Source organism: Oncorhynchus kisutch, linkage group LG6 (assembly GCF_002021735.2).
Source record: "Oncorhynchus kisutch isolate 150728-3 linkage group LG6, Okis_V2, whole genome shotgun sequence".
NCBI classification, from domain to species: Eukaryota; Metazoa; Chordata; class Actinopteri; order Salmoniformes; family Salmonidae; genus Oncorhynchus; species Oncorhynchus kisutch.
In genome coordinates, this window is record NC_034179.2 from 20,828,620 (window position 1) to 20,847,008 (window position 18,389).

Genomic DNA, 18,389 nt, shown 5'->3' on the forward strand with positions numbered 1-18,389 from the left:
AGCCGCCATTCAGCCAGGATCCGCCAGAGCCGCCATTCAGCCAGGATCCGCCAGAGCCACCATTCAGCCAGGATCTGCCAGAGCCGTCAACCTGCCTGAGCTATCTCTTAGTCTTGGGCTACCTCTCAGTCTTGGGCTACCTCTCAGTCCTGAGCTACCTCTCAGTCCTGAGCTACCTATCAGTCCTGAGCTACCTCTCAGTCTTCAGCTACCCCTCAGTCTTGAGCTACCCCTTAGTCTTGAGCTACCACTCAGTCTTGAGCTACCCCTCAGTCCCGAGCTACCTCTCAGTCCCGAGCTACCTCAGTCCCGAGCTGTCGCTCAGTCCGGAGCTGCCCCTCCGTCCAGTGGGGCCCTTTGTTAAGGTTACTAGGCCAAGGTCGGCGGCGACTGTCGCCACTCAAGGGACGCTAAGCAAGCGGACTAAGACTGTGTTGGAGTGGGGTCCACGTCACGTGCCAGAGCCGCCACTGTGGACAGACGCCCACCCAGACCCTCCCCTATGGGTTTAGGTGTGCAGCCGGGAGTCCGCACCTTTGGGGGGGGGGGTACTCTCACGCCCTGGTCTTAGTATTCTGTGTTTTCTTTATTATGTTGGTTATGCCAGGGTGTGACATGGGTGATTTATGTGTCTTGTTTTGTCTAGGGGTTTTGTAGTCTATGGGGTTGTGTTCAGTTGAGTGTTCTAGGTAAGTCTATGGTTGCCTAGAGTGGTTCTCAATCAGAGGCAGGTCTTTATCGTTGTCTCTGATTGGGAACCATATTTGGGCAGCCATATTCTTTAGGTATCTTGTGGGTGGTTGTTCCTGTCTCTGTGTTTTGCACCATCTCGGACTGTTTCGGTTTTTCCACGTTTTCTTATTTTGTATTGTGTTCACGTTTTCATCTTTCATTAAAGATGTTTATTAATAACCACGCTGCATTTTGGTCCTCCTCTCCTTCCCAGGAAGAAAACCGTTACACGGAATGGAATTAAGCACAGGCAAAATCCTAGAGGAAAACCTGGTTCAGTCTGCTTTCCACCAGACAGTGGGAGATGACTTCACCTTTCAGCAGTACAATAGCCTAAAACACCTAAAAAGGCCAGTTTCTTACCAAGAAGACAGTGAATGCTCCAGAGTGGTCGAGTTACAGTTTTGTCTTAAATCTATGGAAAATCTATGGCAAGACCTGAAAATGGTTGTCTAGCAATGATCAACAACCAATTTGGCAGAACTTGAAGAAAAAAGAATAATGGACATATGTTGCACAATCCAGGCGTGGAAATCTCTTAGAGACTTACCCAGAAAAACTCAAAACTGTTATCGCTGCCAACGGTGCTTCTACAAAGTATTGACTCAGGGCTGTGAATACTTAGGTAAATTAGATATTTATTTATGTCTTTTTCAATACATTGGCAAAAAAATCTAAAAACATGTTTTTATTTGCCATTAAGGGGTATTTTGTGTAGATGGGTGAGAAAAAAATATATGTTTAATCAATTTTGAATTCAGTTTGTAACACAACAAAATAATAAGTACAATAGGTCAAGTGGCATAAATACCTTCTGAAGGCATCATATGCCTCATACTGAGTCCCAAAAGCAAATGGCAACATCAAGCCTAAGTAGTCTTTGATGAGACACTGAGAATATTCAAGTTTTGGAGAGCCTGAACAGTGTGGGGACATTACTCTCCCTAACTACTGTAGGCTTTCAGCAGGGCTATAGAGAGACATAATACTGACTGCTGCTGTTTATTGTGCAATTCAGTCTGTGGTGTGGTCAGCCTGATTACCACAACACACAGCCTCCCTCTCCTTCTTCCTTCTCTAATTAACAACCACACCATTAATAACACCAGAATGGAAATTCAACACTTTTACTGTCCTTTAATGAATTAAAATCTGACACTAATACGAGTGGAGGAAAGAGTAGCCTGCTTCATCTGGGCGCTAATGAGTCTATCTGTCAGAGAGTTTGGTAGCAATGTTTAACCGTGCACTATTTACATGGTACTATATCTACTTAGAAGTTACAAGGAGGTAATTAATAGCCAACATCATTATGGAATAAGCAATTTTAATCACTACAAAGTAGTTACAAAATAGTTAAATTACACAGGTTTGTTCTGGAGGCAGCACAACCACAAAGTCATAAAATCAGATTTTTAACCTAACCCTAACCTTAACCCTAACCTTAACCACACTGCTAACTCTAATGCCTAACCCTAACCTTAAATGAATTACAAAAACAAAAAAAAGACTTTGCAGCGGGCCTATCTAAAGGGAAATCGCTCAGTTCTGCCTCCAGGACAAGACTCATGACAATAAACGTCAACCTGCTGAAGTACTTGAAATATTTAGCAGAAAGTACAGTAGTCTGTGTGTTTATTATATATATATATATATATATATATATATATATATATATATATATATATATATATATATACACAATTACCATGTAAACAGTACTGTAATAGTAACATTAGCCCTTTCCCCATGAATTAACAACAGATGTATGTATCTGTATGACCTTTAATGTCTAATTAGAGTCCAATGAAAATACTGACTGCAATTATTCAAATGAGGCAGGTTTTCATAGAGTGGTAATGTAAAAATGGTAATGGCATAATCTGCTTTCATTTCCCAGTATACTACTGTTCATACAGTAAAATATTGACCTATAGTAACTGGATCACTGGGCAAATCACCACACTGAAAGTGATTCTGAAAAGAAGTCTATTTGAGGGATGGATATTTTGGAGCCCCATAATGCCAGTCAGCTTGTCTCTCCCATGGCAAAAAAAGCAATTTCCTGCATCTCATAACTCAAATTGAAATGCCAGTGAGTTGACAACGGCCCATTGACATCATTGTTCATTCACCTTAAATGGAGGGAAGGTGATAAGAATACCCCGTTTCTTAAATTAGATTTACATTTACAAATGGTTATTTTCACTTTTAAAAAATCTAGGCATAGAGCTACTGTCTAATTCACATTTGACATTAATCACAAAGATTCCTGGTAGTGTAGATTATGTCACGCATAAATAATCTTTCAGCAGCAGTAAATAAAAATAAATAAAAAACGTAATTTTCTAATGGAAAAAGTATTGCCCTAAATGCAATCAAGTCTTTGCCATTTTCTCTCTTCGCAAAACAAAGTTATGTCTAAAAAAGCAAGACTCCATAGAGCTTGATTGATGTGCAGTGATTTTGGAAAATGGTTGTGGACTGAATCATCACATCCCCAAAGCCTAGAACTATGTGTGCCTGTATAAACTCTCCAAACCCCACTTTTACTTGTTTCCAATTATGCGCTTTCTTCTCCAACTCTCTTCAGCCTATCCATTGTGGCCATGACTTGTACGGCTTTCTGATATAACCAACCAGGATATTGTTCATTCATACAATATGTTGCCCCTGGAAACAAAACTGTTACAGTGCTTAGCAGCATTGATCTGTACCAGAAATGTCAACTATACTGGTCTATTCAAGCAGGCTCCCTACTGTAATTGGCAAAAAGTAAACACACCATGATATTGATCTCCCTCCATCCAGGGTTGCATCGTTATTTCAATAGACACATTCAATGTCAATGAGATATGGAGCTTGTTGTGCAGTATCCATTTATTTATCTTCTCCTGTAGGTCAGACTATGTGGGAGCAGGGACTGAAGGAGTCAGACAAGGCCAAGGGTGTTGAGACTCATTCATGCCCCTCTGTGGTAATTATTGATCAGGTCTTGTGACATTGCTGCATGTTAGGCCTAATGACTGTGTCTAAATGAGAATCAGGAGTGTGGCTGTGACAAGAACAAATGCCAGTTAGAGAAAATGTGTTTCCTGATTGAATTTCAACAGTTTGATTTGATTTGTGGCCTTACAGCAGTATAAATAGATGTTGCCTTATATTTGCTCAGTAAGCAATATTCATGCTCAAATAACCTTTACAACATATAGTGTAATAGCCATATACAAATTATAGTTATTGTAGGGTAGAATCTAATAATAATCAAATGACATATATTTGAATTCAAAACTGACCTCTACATCACAAAACATGTTAGGGTCAATTTCAATGTCCACAGTCTATTCGTTACAATATATCCATACCAATTTGTGAACATTTTGGGGGAATTTTCAAAAATCATAGCATGGGAAATAATTGATGGTATACTAATGCTTATCAATAACTCCACACACTACTACAAACTGGTTGCCTGAAAATGTCACGAAAACGAGCCATTTGTTGTTATGTCTCTGGATTGCCAGATAGCTAGCAACAATGAGAAGATGCTACCATGTGGGGAGGTGTCTCTTTCAGCTAGATCTTGTTATTGATATATCATTTGTTACTTTGAGATGTTTTGACTCATGTCATGTCTATGCTAATATGGCAAAAATGTATTAGCTAGCTAACCAACAACAGTGCTCATTTACTAATCTATTTACGTTTTCAAAAAACATTTGGAAAGGAAATATAGCTGACATGTTGTCAACAATCCTTTGATTCTAAGCCAAGTCAGCCTGTTTTGCCCCAAAGTTGCACACACATCAGTTTTGTTGCTATAACAACTCAGCCGTCTATAGTCCATCAATATCATCCATTCCGAAGCGCCAGGCCGGGTTTTGAGATGGCATCCACAGACAGGAGTCCGTTGTATTTGGATTGGTTGAAGCGGCAGAGTATAGAGACGGAGCCTTCTCTGATTAAAGTCGATCAGTGCGCTAGACTCGGTACTGAGGTTGCACACTCTGGCTTGATGGAGTGAGGAGCGCGGTAGAGCCAGTTACGGAGGACTTTTGTGAATTTTCAGATTCGGAACATGAACTACATATCAAAAAGACATCGGCCCATAGATTCAGCTAGACCAGTTCAATATTAAAGTGAACAGAGCAAACGGTAATTTCAGAGGTTTTCATGCATACCTTCATATAAAGCCAATGTAATATATCTGTCGTATTTCAAGACTGTTTCACCGAAGTCCTGGAATTAGTTGATTCTCTATCAATTTTCCTCCCTCTTTCTACCTTCCCTTTCTATTCATTACATTTGAGGCTCCGAAAGCTTCCATTGCCTCTGCTACAAGGACTGTGGTGATTTGGAACGGCATTTGATAGCCACTGGACTTGATTCATCGCGGAGTTTTTGACTCCTCGTCATGGGGTACAGTGGACAAACTGCTAGAAGTGGAAGAAGAGGAGTCGCGGGATACTTATTGAAGATGATCACCATATTTTTGTTTTTTCTAATTGCCCTCGTGGATATCGGAGCTTCTCAAGGTAAACTATCGAATTTATAGCCATACCTGCATGCAGAAAAATGCTCGAGCTGAGTGTTCGAGTGTTGTCCGGATGGCCAGTTGTGCTGCCTATGCCATCAAAAAGTAGATCATTTGTAGGCAGGATTTTCGCAACAAAAAAATCATAGTTAGTCTACATCAAGATAAATGATCTACACTTGCCACTTTATGCCCTCAACGAAAAAAGCCTAGAGTCGCAAATAGTTTGGAATGGAAAAATGTAGCTAAAATGTCATGTCTATGATGGCACACCATACGCACTGGGCTATTCCCCCCCAATGACTGTTTCTTGTAGACTACTGTAATGGGGTGGATATCAACGTTTTTAAAATGTGTTAGGCTATGCATTAAAATGACACAGCTTCAATGAAGCATTAGTTTGGTGTAAACAGAAACATAGTCTTGGTTGACCATACCCATTTTTGCTCCGTTTTGTTGCTGTTTTATTATGAAAGACTGGGAAGCTTAAGCTACACCTGAGTCATATCGTCACAATCTTTTTCTTTATTTTTCCCTGTCTCTCTCTCTCTCTTGCTCTCAATTCAATTCAAGGGGAATGGGGAACATATGTTTACATTGCCAAAGCAAGTGACATAGATAATAAACCAAAGTGAAATAAACAATAAAAAATGTACAGTAAACACCACACTCACAAACGTTCCAAAAGAATAAAGACTTTACAAATGTCATATTATGTCTATATACAGTGTTGTAATGATGTGCAAATAGCTGAAGTACAAAAGGGAAAATAAATTAACATAAATATAGGTTGTATTTACAGTGGTGTTTGTTCTTCACTGATTGCCCTTGTGGCAACAGGTCACATATCTTGCTGCTGTGATTGCACATTGTGGATATGGGAGTTTATCAAAATTGGATTTGTTTTTCGAATTCTTTGTGGGTCTGTGTAATCTAAAGGAAATATGTGTCTCTAATATGGTCATACATTTGGCAAGAGTTTAGGAAGTGCAGCTCAGTTTCCACCTCATTATGTGGGCAGTGTGCACATAGCTTGTCTTCTCTTGAAAGCCAGGTCTGCCTTCGGCTTGCCTTTCTTAATAGCAAGGCTATGCTCACTGAGTCTGTACATAATCAAATATTTTCTTAATTTTGGGTCAGTCACAGTGGTCAGGTATTCTGTCACTGGGTACTGTCTGTTCAGGGCCAAATCGCATTCTAGTTTGCACAATTTTTTGGGAAAATTCTTTCCAACGTGTCAAGTAATTATCTTTTTGTTTTCTCATGATTTGGTTGGGTCTAATTGAGTTGCTGTCCTGGGGCTCTGTGGGGTGTGTTTGTGTTTGTGAACAGAGCCCCAGGACCAGCTTGCTAAGGGGACTCTTCTCCAGGTTCATTTCTCTGTAGGTGATGGCTTTGTTATGGAAGGTTTGGGAACCGCTTCCTTTTAGGGGGTTCTAGAATTTAACGCTCTTTTCTGGATTTGGATAATTAATGGGTATCGGCCTAATTCTGCTCTGCATGCATTATTTGGTGTTTTACGTTGTACACTGAGGATATTTTTTTGCAGAATTCTGCATGCTGAGTCTCAATTTGGTGTTTATCCCATTTCTCTCTCCCTCTCTCTCGCTCCCCCCCCCCCCCTTTCTCACACAGTGTGATTTCAACCCTGTGTGAGGATCACAGTGCGCTGGTCGGGATATCTTTTATATGAGACTTTATAAAAAAAGACTTATCTGATAGTGAAGCTTCTCTGGCTGCCATCTTATATTGTATGCTCAATACAGCAATTGAACATATTTTGATTTAACTTACTTATTACTCTAACCCCATCAGCAAAGATTCAGTTTAATAACTGCCTGTGGGGGCTTATCTTTTGTCATACGCTTTACCCACATGTATCAATTGTTGCTACAATGGGTTAGATCAATCTTATCATTGGATTTTAATGCACTCATAGAATTTTATACTGAAGTATATAGTTGTGACATATGATGTTGCCTCCTATTGTTGTGGATTTTCATCACCTTTCATTTCTCCCTCCCTCCCTCCCTCCCTCCCTCCCTCCCTCCCTCCCTCCCTCCCTCCCTCCCTCCCTCCCTCCCTCCCTCCCTCCCTCCCTCCCTCCCTCCCTCCCTCCCTCCCTCCCTCCCTCCTTTTTAGAGGATGGTGAAGTTCGGTGTTATAGATCACTGCCTCATCCATCAGGAGAGTTGCTCCTCGCATCTGTTGTCCTTGGTTATTCACCTGCTGTTATCTGAACAGTGGTACAATGCTGAGGCTAGAGTCATCGGTCAACAATAGTACTGGAAGGCATTATTGGTTTAATATAAATTTCTGTTTTTTTTTGTGTCGGCCTGTATCATTCTTAATTCTTTTAATGCCGTCTGACATTTTATTACAGTATTAGGAACAGAGACAGATGTATATTAAACTATGTTTTCTTTTTAAGGTGTTATCACACAGTAAATAGCAGTGTAGAACACCAAACCCATTTACCAAATCGACTCCCTACATAGCTGGATTGTCTGTCAAACAAAAGAGGGTATAAAACTATCCCCTAGGGTGCATTCCTGTATGTGTGTGTTTTTTTCCTCAGGAGGCAGGTGGGTGGCCTCTTTCCTATCGTGCATGTATGTGAAAATCCAAAACACATCCATGCACACATAATGTAAGTAATGGTGTGAGGATTTTTCACATTTTCTGAGTCAGAACTCAGGGCTTTAGTAACACAGACCCAGCTGGAGGAGGAAGGATACATTTTTTTCCTCCGAGTGGTTTGGAAGTCACTCTTTTGCCCTTCATGCTCTGGCTCATTCCAAGAGTAGCCTGCCATTTCAAATTGCAGACCCAACACCATCATTTCAGATGATCCATACAGGGAAAATCAACCCACATTCAGTCAGTCCTGGCCCCAGCTCCAACCCAAGCTCCATCTTCAGCTCCCAGCAGCTACCAGCCCCAGACCTAGCCCCAGCTCTCAGCCTCAACCCAATACCCAGCCCTGTGTCCCAGCCCCGGGATCACAGTCTCCTACATAGTTAATGAGGAATGAGCAAAGGAGAAAACGAAGGATGAAATACAGTGCAGCTCTGATTTCTGAAGGGCAGGGCTAGGATGACATAATGGTCATTCCAGAACCCCGGAGAGGCCTGTCTCATTGACTGGAGTGGGAACACAAACCAGGTCGTTCCCTGTACATTAAGAAGTCAATAAGCCAGGAGAACATTGTTTGGGGCTAATTAATGGCCCTGCCTTTTTTGGACACTGATGAGTTGCCTGTGCACATTTCCAAATCACTGGAGAGTCTCTTCAGCTCAGAAAGACTCACCCGTTTGGTGATTACAGTGTCTCACTTACCCAGACACACCTGTTCTGCTCTGCACAGCAGTATCCTGGTGCTTTTCTCTTTTAGATAGTGAGGAGTGTAAGGAAGCCACGGGTATTTTTTGAAAGATATAGTTGATAGTATGGGACAGACTCTCGGGATGGTAGCTCCTCATGGTGAACTTAAACGGGCTTTTCTTCTTATTAGTCTATGTTTGAACCTGTACTCTTGACAAGGTAATCCACCTAGCTTGATTCCAGCAGAGAGAAAGCGTGATAGAGAGAGAAAGAGAGAGAGTAGACTGGATCTTCCGTTTGGAAGGGCTCCCACTCCCTCTACTCCCAGCTGGCCAGCTATCACTCTGGGACTGTTTGAATATGCAGATGAGCTGAGGATGAGCGTGAAGAGGCAGTTGAAGAGAGGGTTTATCTTGGATCGTTCTCCAAACAGTGCATAGCTAAATCAATGTATAGGCCTATTTCAAATACATCCCAGCACATACACCCTGCTGTCACTAAGGTATGGAATTACACAATTATATAGAACCAAAAGTCAAATGTGTTAACAGGATTTAACTATATTATTACTTAAATTAAAGGCATATTAGATACATAAGATACTTCATAACGAAGAGCAGTGATGCCAGCTTAGCCTCTCTGTCCTTTTCAGACACTGTGCATAGGCAATGATCCTCGCTGTGCTTCTCCACATGTAGCTCTCCACATGTAGCAGTTCCGGTGACATGCATTGAAAGATGCATCTTTCTCATGTCTTTCTTATTCAAAATGAATATGAATGAACTTATTTTCAAATAATTGTCAACATATAACATCACATTAAGGTGTGGGACATTCACCGTGTTACAGGGAAGAATAGCAGGTCTATTTTGCTCCAGAGAAGTAGCTCATTGTTCCCTTGTTGACGCAGACGTTAGACTAGCTTCTAACTAACGTTAGCTAGCTCTCAAGTTAGCCAGATTTCCATAGCAGCTTGTAGACAGCCCATAGCCCTTGCGGCTAGGACCACGGATTGTCCGGGGAGTGTGACTGTTTGAATCCCTGATTTTTGTTGTGGTTTCCATCTGCCCTGTGACCTATCCTTTCTGGAACTGGGTGGAGTAAAATTGTAGCCTACGTTGCTACCATGACAAAGACCAAAGCTGGTGGGAGTACTGTTGAGGACAGTAGTGTCTCTATCACAGGTGAAGGATATTTTAAACAAAAAGAGTTCGACCAGCAGTTGTTACAACAACAAGAAAATAGCATCAAGTCCAAATACTGGTGGAGTCAACTAATAAAAGAATGGACGATCTGACCAGAGAGGTCCAGGACTTGAAGAACAATTTACAGTTCTCCCAGGGTCAGCTTGATTAGTTTAAACAGGAGAAGAGCAAGATGACAACAATCTGTAATTCATTGAGAGAGGACATCAGTTCTGTATGTGAATCTATGATAACAATGATGGAGAAATCAGATTATCTCGAGGGACCAACATTGGTGTGGAAGGAATTGCAGAATCTCCACATGAAACCTGGACGCAGTCTGAGGACAAAGAGAGGGAAATTATCATTGAGAAACTGAAGATGGGCCACATGAAGATTGAGGTGGAGTACGACTACAGGATTGGAAAACCCACCACCAGCCCAAGTAGATAGGTCCAGGCAGATAGTGGTCAAGTTCCTGAGGTTCAAGGACAAACTATGAGTTCGTAGCTTCAACCCCACAGCACACACACACACCAACTGATTGATGGGCTGCTGAATAATGTTTTTTTTGTTGTTGCTTTGTTTCTTCTTTTCCATATTATGTCTAGCACTGATAAGCTACCCAGGAAAGGGCTAAAAATAGCCCATATTAATGAAGCCCCCAGTGTCTGGTCTGAAGCACTTCAGCTCTGCTGGTCGGCTACTATGTAGCAACCTACATAGTAGCCCCTCGAACGCCTATTTCTATTATGATCGCCAGAACGATCAACCCCCCCAAAATGTAAGGCCATTTAGGGATTTAAAGTATGTTTACTATGATCAAGTTCAATCCCCACCAATGTTCCTTCTAAACTGTGGACGGCCAAGTGCAGCTCCTGGAACAGGCCCACACAGAAGAATTGCCAGCTTGCGCAGAGGTGCACGAGATTGAACTTCAATCAAATTTACACTGGCTTTAAACATATATAATTTTCTCTTAACTGTGGAAAGTGGTATTGAATCAACACAATAACAGTCTTGTTCAATGCAGATAAGCACATCTAACTGCGGTGGGGATTTTGTTTTAGGTTGAGATGCATATCGGAGTAGTCTTGTTCTATTTCACGGGCACCAGCGTTTTTTCCATCACCCTCCGTTGAAGAGTAACCTAGAATGCCTATTTTGGATTACAGAGCAGAGCCGCGTGTAGCCACGTGTGCTCATTTGTTGATATTCTTTGCTAGTTAGTGAGTTACTAGTTTGGTTATAGCAATGGGGATTGACTGCTTCCAACAAGAGCACAAAATGTGTACTTCTAACTGTCTTTCAAAGAGAGTCATGTAAAGAGTTTTTCTTATCTTAAAGGGGCAGTGTCCTATTTTGAGACTGGCTTGAAGGCAGAGGTTAGCATCCATTTTTTTTGTATGATTCTCTGTATGGTAATAGCGTATGGCAATGAATTAAATGTTGTTAAGTGGTTTCAATAATGCAATTTTCAGTCAGCTATTTGGCCAATTGTGTTACAGATAATTTATTATATTTATAAAGAGATTTTTTTTAAAGTCTCATGGAATGTATACCTATATTGAACACCACATATTGGCTATTGTAGGCAATGTCATAGAAGTCAACATCTAAATCCATGTGGAAATGTTATGGCATTTGCTCCATTGGTTTTGTTGATAGGCCACTCCGATGGGCCTACATTATACTCAAATAGTCACAAATGTCCATTGGCCACTGTCTGAAATTATAACTTAAAGGCCCAGTGCAGTCCAAAACGTGATTTTTCTTTGTTTTAAATATATATTTCCAAACTATTAGGTTGGAATAATACTGTGAAATTGTGAAAATGATGATAATGCCCTTTTAGTGTAAGAGCTGTTTGAAAAGACCGCCTGACATTTCAGCCTGTTTTGGTGGTAGGGAATTTTAGCCTTCCATGGTGATGTCACCATGTGGTAAATTAGTTAAAAGACCAATAAGAAAGAGTTTCAAACCTCTCAGCCATGTGGGGAGAGCATTCCCTTCCCAACTCAGACCACTCCCAGACAGTCCTAGCAACATTTTTGCTTGAGAAATTGCTCTTTGCTAAGAAGCTATTTTTGTTTATTTTTGACAATTTTAAGTGAAAACGATCACAGTGATCACTAAGGTGGTTCAAGACCTGAAATTTGCTCAGTGCCCAAAACATTTGAGAGGAACATTGATCCCCACATTGAATTATTTTCAAGTTTGCTACAAATAGAGATATTTATTTAAATAGTGATCTACTTTCTACTTTCTTGGGGACCTGAATATTGACTGATTTTCATCAAGCTGTCTGCTCTAGAGGTGGCTTCTCACCTGTAATCTGGTTCAGGTTATTAATCAACCTACCAGGTTGTTTACAAACACTACAGTAACTACACTGAGTATACTAAACATTAGGAACACCTTCCTAATATTTCTGAAATGTCTTACAAGGACAACATTGCCTGTCTTTCTACACTGTTCTTTTTCTACAAGGTGTCGAAAATGTTACACAAGGATGCTGGCCCATGTTGACTCCAATGCTTCAGTCAAGTTGGCTGGATGTCCTTTGGGTGGTGGACGATTATTGATACACACAGGAAACTGTTGAGCATAAAAAAACCAGCAGCATTGCAGTTCTTGACACAAATCAGTGCCCTTGGCACCTACTGATAATAATTGATAATAATCAATAATAATTGATAATAAGAAGATTGTGGGAGCTGCACTATTTCAGTGTCTTTGATATTATTGACCATAACCTGTTGTTGAAAAAACGTATGTGTTATGGCCTTTCAACCTCTGCCTTATCGTGGTTTCAGAGCTATCTATCTAATATAACACAGAGGGTTTTCCTTAATGTAAGTTTATCTAATGTTAAACATTTAAAGTGTGGTATACCACAGGGCAGAACTTTTGGCCCTCTACTCTTTTTCTATTTTTACCAATCACCTGCCACTGGCATTAAACAAAGCCTGTGTGTCCATGTATGGTGATGATTTGATCCTATACGCTTCAGCAACCACAGCTAGCGAAATCACTGCAACATTAAACAAAGAGTTGCAGTCAGGTATAGAATGGGATGGCAAGTAATCAACTGGTCCTGAACATCTCTAAAACTATGAGCATTGTATTTGGTCCAAATCATTCCCTAAGTTCTAGACCTCAGCTGAATCTAGTAATGAATGGTGTGGCTGTTGAGCAAGTTGATGAGACTCAATACTTGGTGTTACCTTGGTGTTACATTCCAAATTGTTTGCATAGTAAACTTACAGACAGCAATGACAAAGGCTTGGGTGGTACCAGTGGAGGCTCCTCAGAGAAGGAAGGGGAGGACCATCTTCCTCAGTGAATTTTATAAAAATAAAAATAGTGAAACATTAAAAAGGTGATCAATTTTAGATAAAACTATACTAAATATATTCACGTCAACAAATAACATTGTTTGCAATTAAGGTCTACAGTGGAATCAACAGAACTCTGTAGAGTAGCACCATTGTGTAGCCGGAGGACAGCTCATTTCCGTCCTCTTCTGGGTACATTGACTTCAATACAAAACCTAGGAGGCTCGTGGTTCTCACCCCCTTCCATAGACGTACACAGTAATTATGACTCCTTCTGGAGGATGTTCTCCAAACTATAAAAGCTCTTGCACCATGAACTGACATGTTGTCCACCCGATTAAAGGACAAGAGAATTCATCTAGTACTGAAAGCATAAGCTACAGCTAGTTAGCACTGCAGTGCATAAAATATGGTGAGTAGTTGACTAAAAGAGAGATAAAAACAATAGTTGAACAGTTTTGACCAAATTAATTTATTCGAAAATGAGAGAGAAGAGAGAGAGAGAGATACAGTTGAAGTCGGAAGTTTGCATACACTTAGGTTGGAGTCATTAAAACTTGTTTTTCAACGACTCCACAAATTTCTTGTTAATTAACAAACCATCGTTTTGGCAAGTCGGTTAGGACATCTACTTTGTGCATGACACAAGTCATTTATCCAACAATTGTTTACAGACAGATTATTTCACTTATAATTTACTGAATCACAATTCCAGTGGGTCAGAAGTTTACATACACAAAGTTGACTGTGCCTTTAAACAACTTGTAAAATTCCAGAAGATGATGTCATGGCTTTAGAAGCTTCTGATAGGCTAATTGATATAATTTGAGTCAATTGGAGGTGTACCTGTGGAATTATTTCAAGGCCTACCTTCAAACTTAGTGCCTCTTTGCTGGACATCATGGGAAAATCAAAAGAAATCAGCAAAGACCTCAGAAAACAAATTGTAGTCCTCCACAAGCAATTTCCAAACGCCTGAAGATACCACGTTCATCTGTACAAACAATAGTACGCAAGTATAAACACCATGGGACCACACAGCCGTCATACCGCTCAGGAGGGAGACGTGTTCTGTCTCCTAGAGATGAAAGTACTTTGATGCGAAAGTTGCAAATCAATCCCAGAACAGCAAAGGACCTTGTGAAGATGCTGGAGGAAACAGGTACAAAGGTATCTACATCCACAGTAAAATGAGTCTGTATTGCCATAACCTGAAAGGCCGCTAAGCAAGGAAGAAGCCACTGCTCCAAAACCACCCTAAAAAAGCCAGACTACGGTTTTCAACTGCACATGGGGCCAAAGATCGTACTTTTTGTCCTCTGGTCTGATGAAACAAAAATAGAACTGTTTGGCCATAATAACTATCGTTATGTTTTGGAGGAAATATGGAGAGGCTTGCAAGCAGAAGAACACCATCCCAACCGTGAAGCACGGGGTTGGCAGCATCATGTTGTGGGGGTGCTTTGCTGCAGGAGGGACTGGTGCACTTCACAAAATAGATGGCATCATGAGGGAGGAAAATTATGTGGATATATTGCAGCAATATCACGACACATTAGTCAGGAAGTTAAAGCTTGGTCGCAAATGGCTATTCCAAATGGACAATGACCCCAAGCATTCTTCCTAAATTGTGGCAAAATGGCTTAAGGACAACAAAGTCAAGATATTGGATTGGCCATCGCAAAGCCCTGACCTCCTAGAGAACATTTTTTGGGCAGAACTGAAAAAGCGAGTGCGAGCAAAGAGGCCTACAAACCTGACTCAGTTACACCCGCTCTGTCAGGAGGAATGGGCCAAAATTCACCCAACTTATTGTGGGAATTATGCTTAAGGCAACCCAAAACATTTGACCCCTAGTTAAACAATTTAAAGGCAATGCTACCAAATACTAATTAAGTGTATGTATTCTTCTGACCCACTGGGAATGTGAATAAATAAATAAAAGCTGAAATAAATTATTTCTCTACTTTTATTCTGACATTTCACATTCTTAAAATAAAGTGGTGATCCTAACTGACCTAAAACGAATTTTTACTCTGATTAAATGTCAGGAATTGTGAAAAACTGAGTTTAAATGTATTTGGCTAAGGTGTATGTAAACTTCCTACTATATTCGTATGTAAACTGTAGCTATATTTCATTTTCTTTTTAACTTTCACTTACTTAGCTAGAAAATGCAGCCAACTCGCTAGTTTAGCCTACTCAAACACCCGTCTCAAACAAAGAGGGATGCTATGTTAGCTAGGTGGCTATGGCTTTCCAACACTGGAACTCTTCCAAGTCAAGGTAAGCTTTTGGTTTTATTAATTTATTGCCACCGGGGCCCGCCGGTGTAACTACTAAACTGCTTGCTAACTGTACACTGTACTGCATGATTGTAGCGGTTTTAGTAGTTCTAGTAACTATGTTGACTTGATGTTAGCTAATATAGTGACAACGCTGTAGGCTGTGTGTAGCGGTTAGCATTCATGATATGAAGGTTTGGCTTGGAAAGGTTATTTTGCCTAGTCACAGCCAGCTGATGTGTTGTGCACTGAAGTCCACAATCGAAGAGAAAGGGTGAGAGGAGGACAGTTCGTAGATGCGAGAAGGAATTATACAACGATTTAACTGCTATGATAGTGAACTGCTTTTGCCTGTGATCAGGGGTGTATTCAGTCTGCCGATTCCGTTGAAAAGTTGAGCCAGTCACCTGTTTGTTTGTAAATAGCACAACAGGAGAAAGCTGGAGGTGGTGAGTCCATTGCGTTCTATATCTATCGGGGAGTCTCTATTGCGCAACGCGCATGAGGTGACACTGTATGCAATTCACTACTAAATGTTTGCCATCAGATGTCTTAAAATGTCTTTCTGCCGTGTTTGAGATGTCCAAGAGCTCTGGATGAGCTGCCATTTTTTCTCTACTAGCGTCTTTTCCTTTCTTCATACTTTCCCCCTATGCTTCATGTACACATGCTAATCTTCCTTCAGAAAAGCATGCATACATTTTTTCAGTTGCACAATTTCTCTCCTTCACTTTCGCTTGTAAATGTCCACACTTACCGAAAATGACATTCGGTAGCTACTAGCTATGCTTTAGCATGTCTTTGCAATTAAATTATGCTCGTTTTCGCTAATTAGCATTTAGCTAACAGCGTCCATGTGATTTAGCTATTACTTGTGCTAATTTTCTTAGCATTCTGGTAATTGACGCCCAATGAGCTTTTTTTCGCTCATTTTTAGCACCCCTGTATGGTATGCCGAAAATAGCGTAAATCTCAGGATGGCAAAAGAATGGTATGATAGTATGGAAATCTGGATATCGTCCAAGCCTAAATGACACACGCACTTAATCCACTATACCACCAGAGGTCTTTTCACAGTTCCCAGGTCCAGAACAAATTCAAGGAAACTTACAGTATTATACAGAGCCGTATTATAAAGTTGCCATTGGCATCGGCTAATGGGGATCCTAATCAAATCAAATCAACCCAATCTAACTAAACACAACCCATGGAGTATCTCACTCTCTCTCCCTCTCTCCCTCTTTCCCCCTAGTCTTTAGTGTGTGTCTTCTGAGCTTTGTTTATTGGAGAGAAAAGCTACTGGGATCTATATTGTTCAAACTACCAGACAGAGTTTGTCATTTTTTAAGTGAAGGGAAAGTTAGTGTGGAGGCCTAACCACACATGCAGAGGCACACACACGCATTACATGCACACTCTCGCCCTCGTATGTCAAGATTGATCAGAAAGTGTATTAAAAAAATGGAGGTTAGTGAGAATGTTATTGCTATCATTATTTTTACTCTAACCGTTTCCCCCCATTGCCTGGCAACTCTGGTCCCAGAGGTGCTGCTAAGGTTACAGCCATTGCGGTCATTTCACAAACGATGCCTGTATGCACAATGAGCACATTGTGTGTGGAGTAATGCTTGTGAATTACATAGCGCTAAGACCTTTTGGCAATTCCCAGAATGTGACAAGATGACACAGTTTATACTTTAAAGCCCATATTTAATTGAGGGAAAATGAGACTCAGTAACATAAGCACTCACACATAGGTGATGGCAAAGGGCAAAACCCAACACTGTGTATGTCATCACAAATGGCCACCCGGAGCCTTTTCCTCAGGCTGATGATGTCAGAGGAACATGCTGTTTGTTGGCTCTACCCCAGACAGTGTGTGGTTCAGTGTGATAATTACTGTGAAAAGAGACTGCTGTGTTTGTGTCCCCACACCTGACGTCACTTTCTATTTTTATTGGTGGGAAAAGGTACACGACTGTTACTTCACTGGATGTGTGTGCAGCAGTGCTGTTGAATCCGGATATCTCCAGCTGTGCAGATGCAGCTAGATACTGTATCATGGGCACAGTAACGACTCCCTACATCCTGTGTGTCGTCTGTCTTATTCACTGAGATACAAAAGAAAGAAGAGGGAGGGAGGGAGGGAGGGAGGGAGGGAGGGAAGGAGGGAGGGGGGGGGGGGGAGGGAGGGAGGGGGGGTGGGAGGGAAGGAGGGAGGGGGGAGGGAGGGAGGGGAGCAGAGATACAGTAGAGAGGAGAAAGGGGAGGGAGGGAGGGGAGCAGAGATACAGTGGAGGGAGGGAGGGGAGCAGAGATACAGGAGAGAGGGGAGGGAGGGAGGGAGCAGAGATACAGTAGAGAGGAGAGAGGGGAGGGAGGGAGATACAGTAGAGAGGGGAGGGTTGGGAGGGAGGGAGGGAGGGAGGGGGGGGAGGGAAGGAGGGAGGGGGGAGGGAGGGAGGGGAGCAGAGATACAGTAGAGAGGAGAAAGGGGAGGGAGGGAGGGGAGCAGAGATACAGTGGAGAGAGGGGAGGGAGGGAGGGGAGCAGAGATACAGGAGAGAGGGGAGGGAGGGAGGGAGCAGAGATACAGTAGAGAGGAGAGAGGGGAGGGAGGGAGGGAGATACAGTAGAGAGGGGAGGGTTGGGAGGGAGGGAGGGAGGGAGGGAGGGAGGGGAGCAGAAATACAGTAGAGAGGAGAGAGGAAAGGCGGGAGGCAAGATTGGAGAGGGTGAGAGTCAAAGAGGAGAGAGAGTAGGATGTAGACGTTGAGAGGGAGAGAGAGAAGATGAGAGGTTGACAGAGAGTGAAGAGGAAAGGAGAATGTCATTAATCACCCTGCAGAGTGACACTCTAAACTGCAGGAGAGCGTCACAGTACAACATTCACTTCTATTAGCAGTACATTAGCAGGGCCCAGCACAAGTAGCAGCACTTGACAAGCAGGCCTGTGCCAGAACGGCTGACCTCTGTTTCAGCACAACGGATA

The 18,389-nt window shown here is 41.7% G+C and overlaps 1 protein-coding gene across 2 annotated transcripts in view; it reads left to right on the plus strand.

Annotated features, from left to right (window-relative positions):
• Window positions 1-4,708: 4,708 nt before the first annotated feature.
• The window catches only part of LOC116374360 (netrin receptor UNC5C-like), a 268,722-nt gene continuing 255,041 nt past the window's right edge, over window positions 4,709-18,389 (plus strand). For both annotated transcript variants that reach the window (XM_031826378.1, XM_031826379.1), the window contains exon 1: window positions 4,709-5,267. In XM_031826378.1, coding sequence (XP_031682238.1) covers window positions 5,147-5,267 — 121 coding nt within the window. In that variant the 5' untranslated portion in view covers window positions 4,709-5,146. The remainder of the gene's footprint in view (window positions 5,268-18,389) is intronic.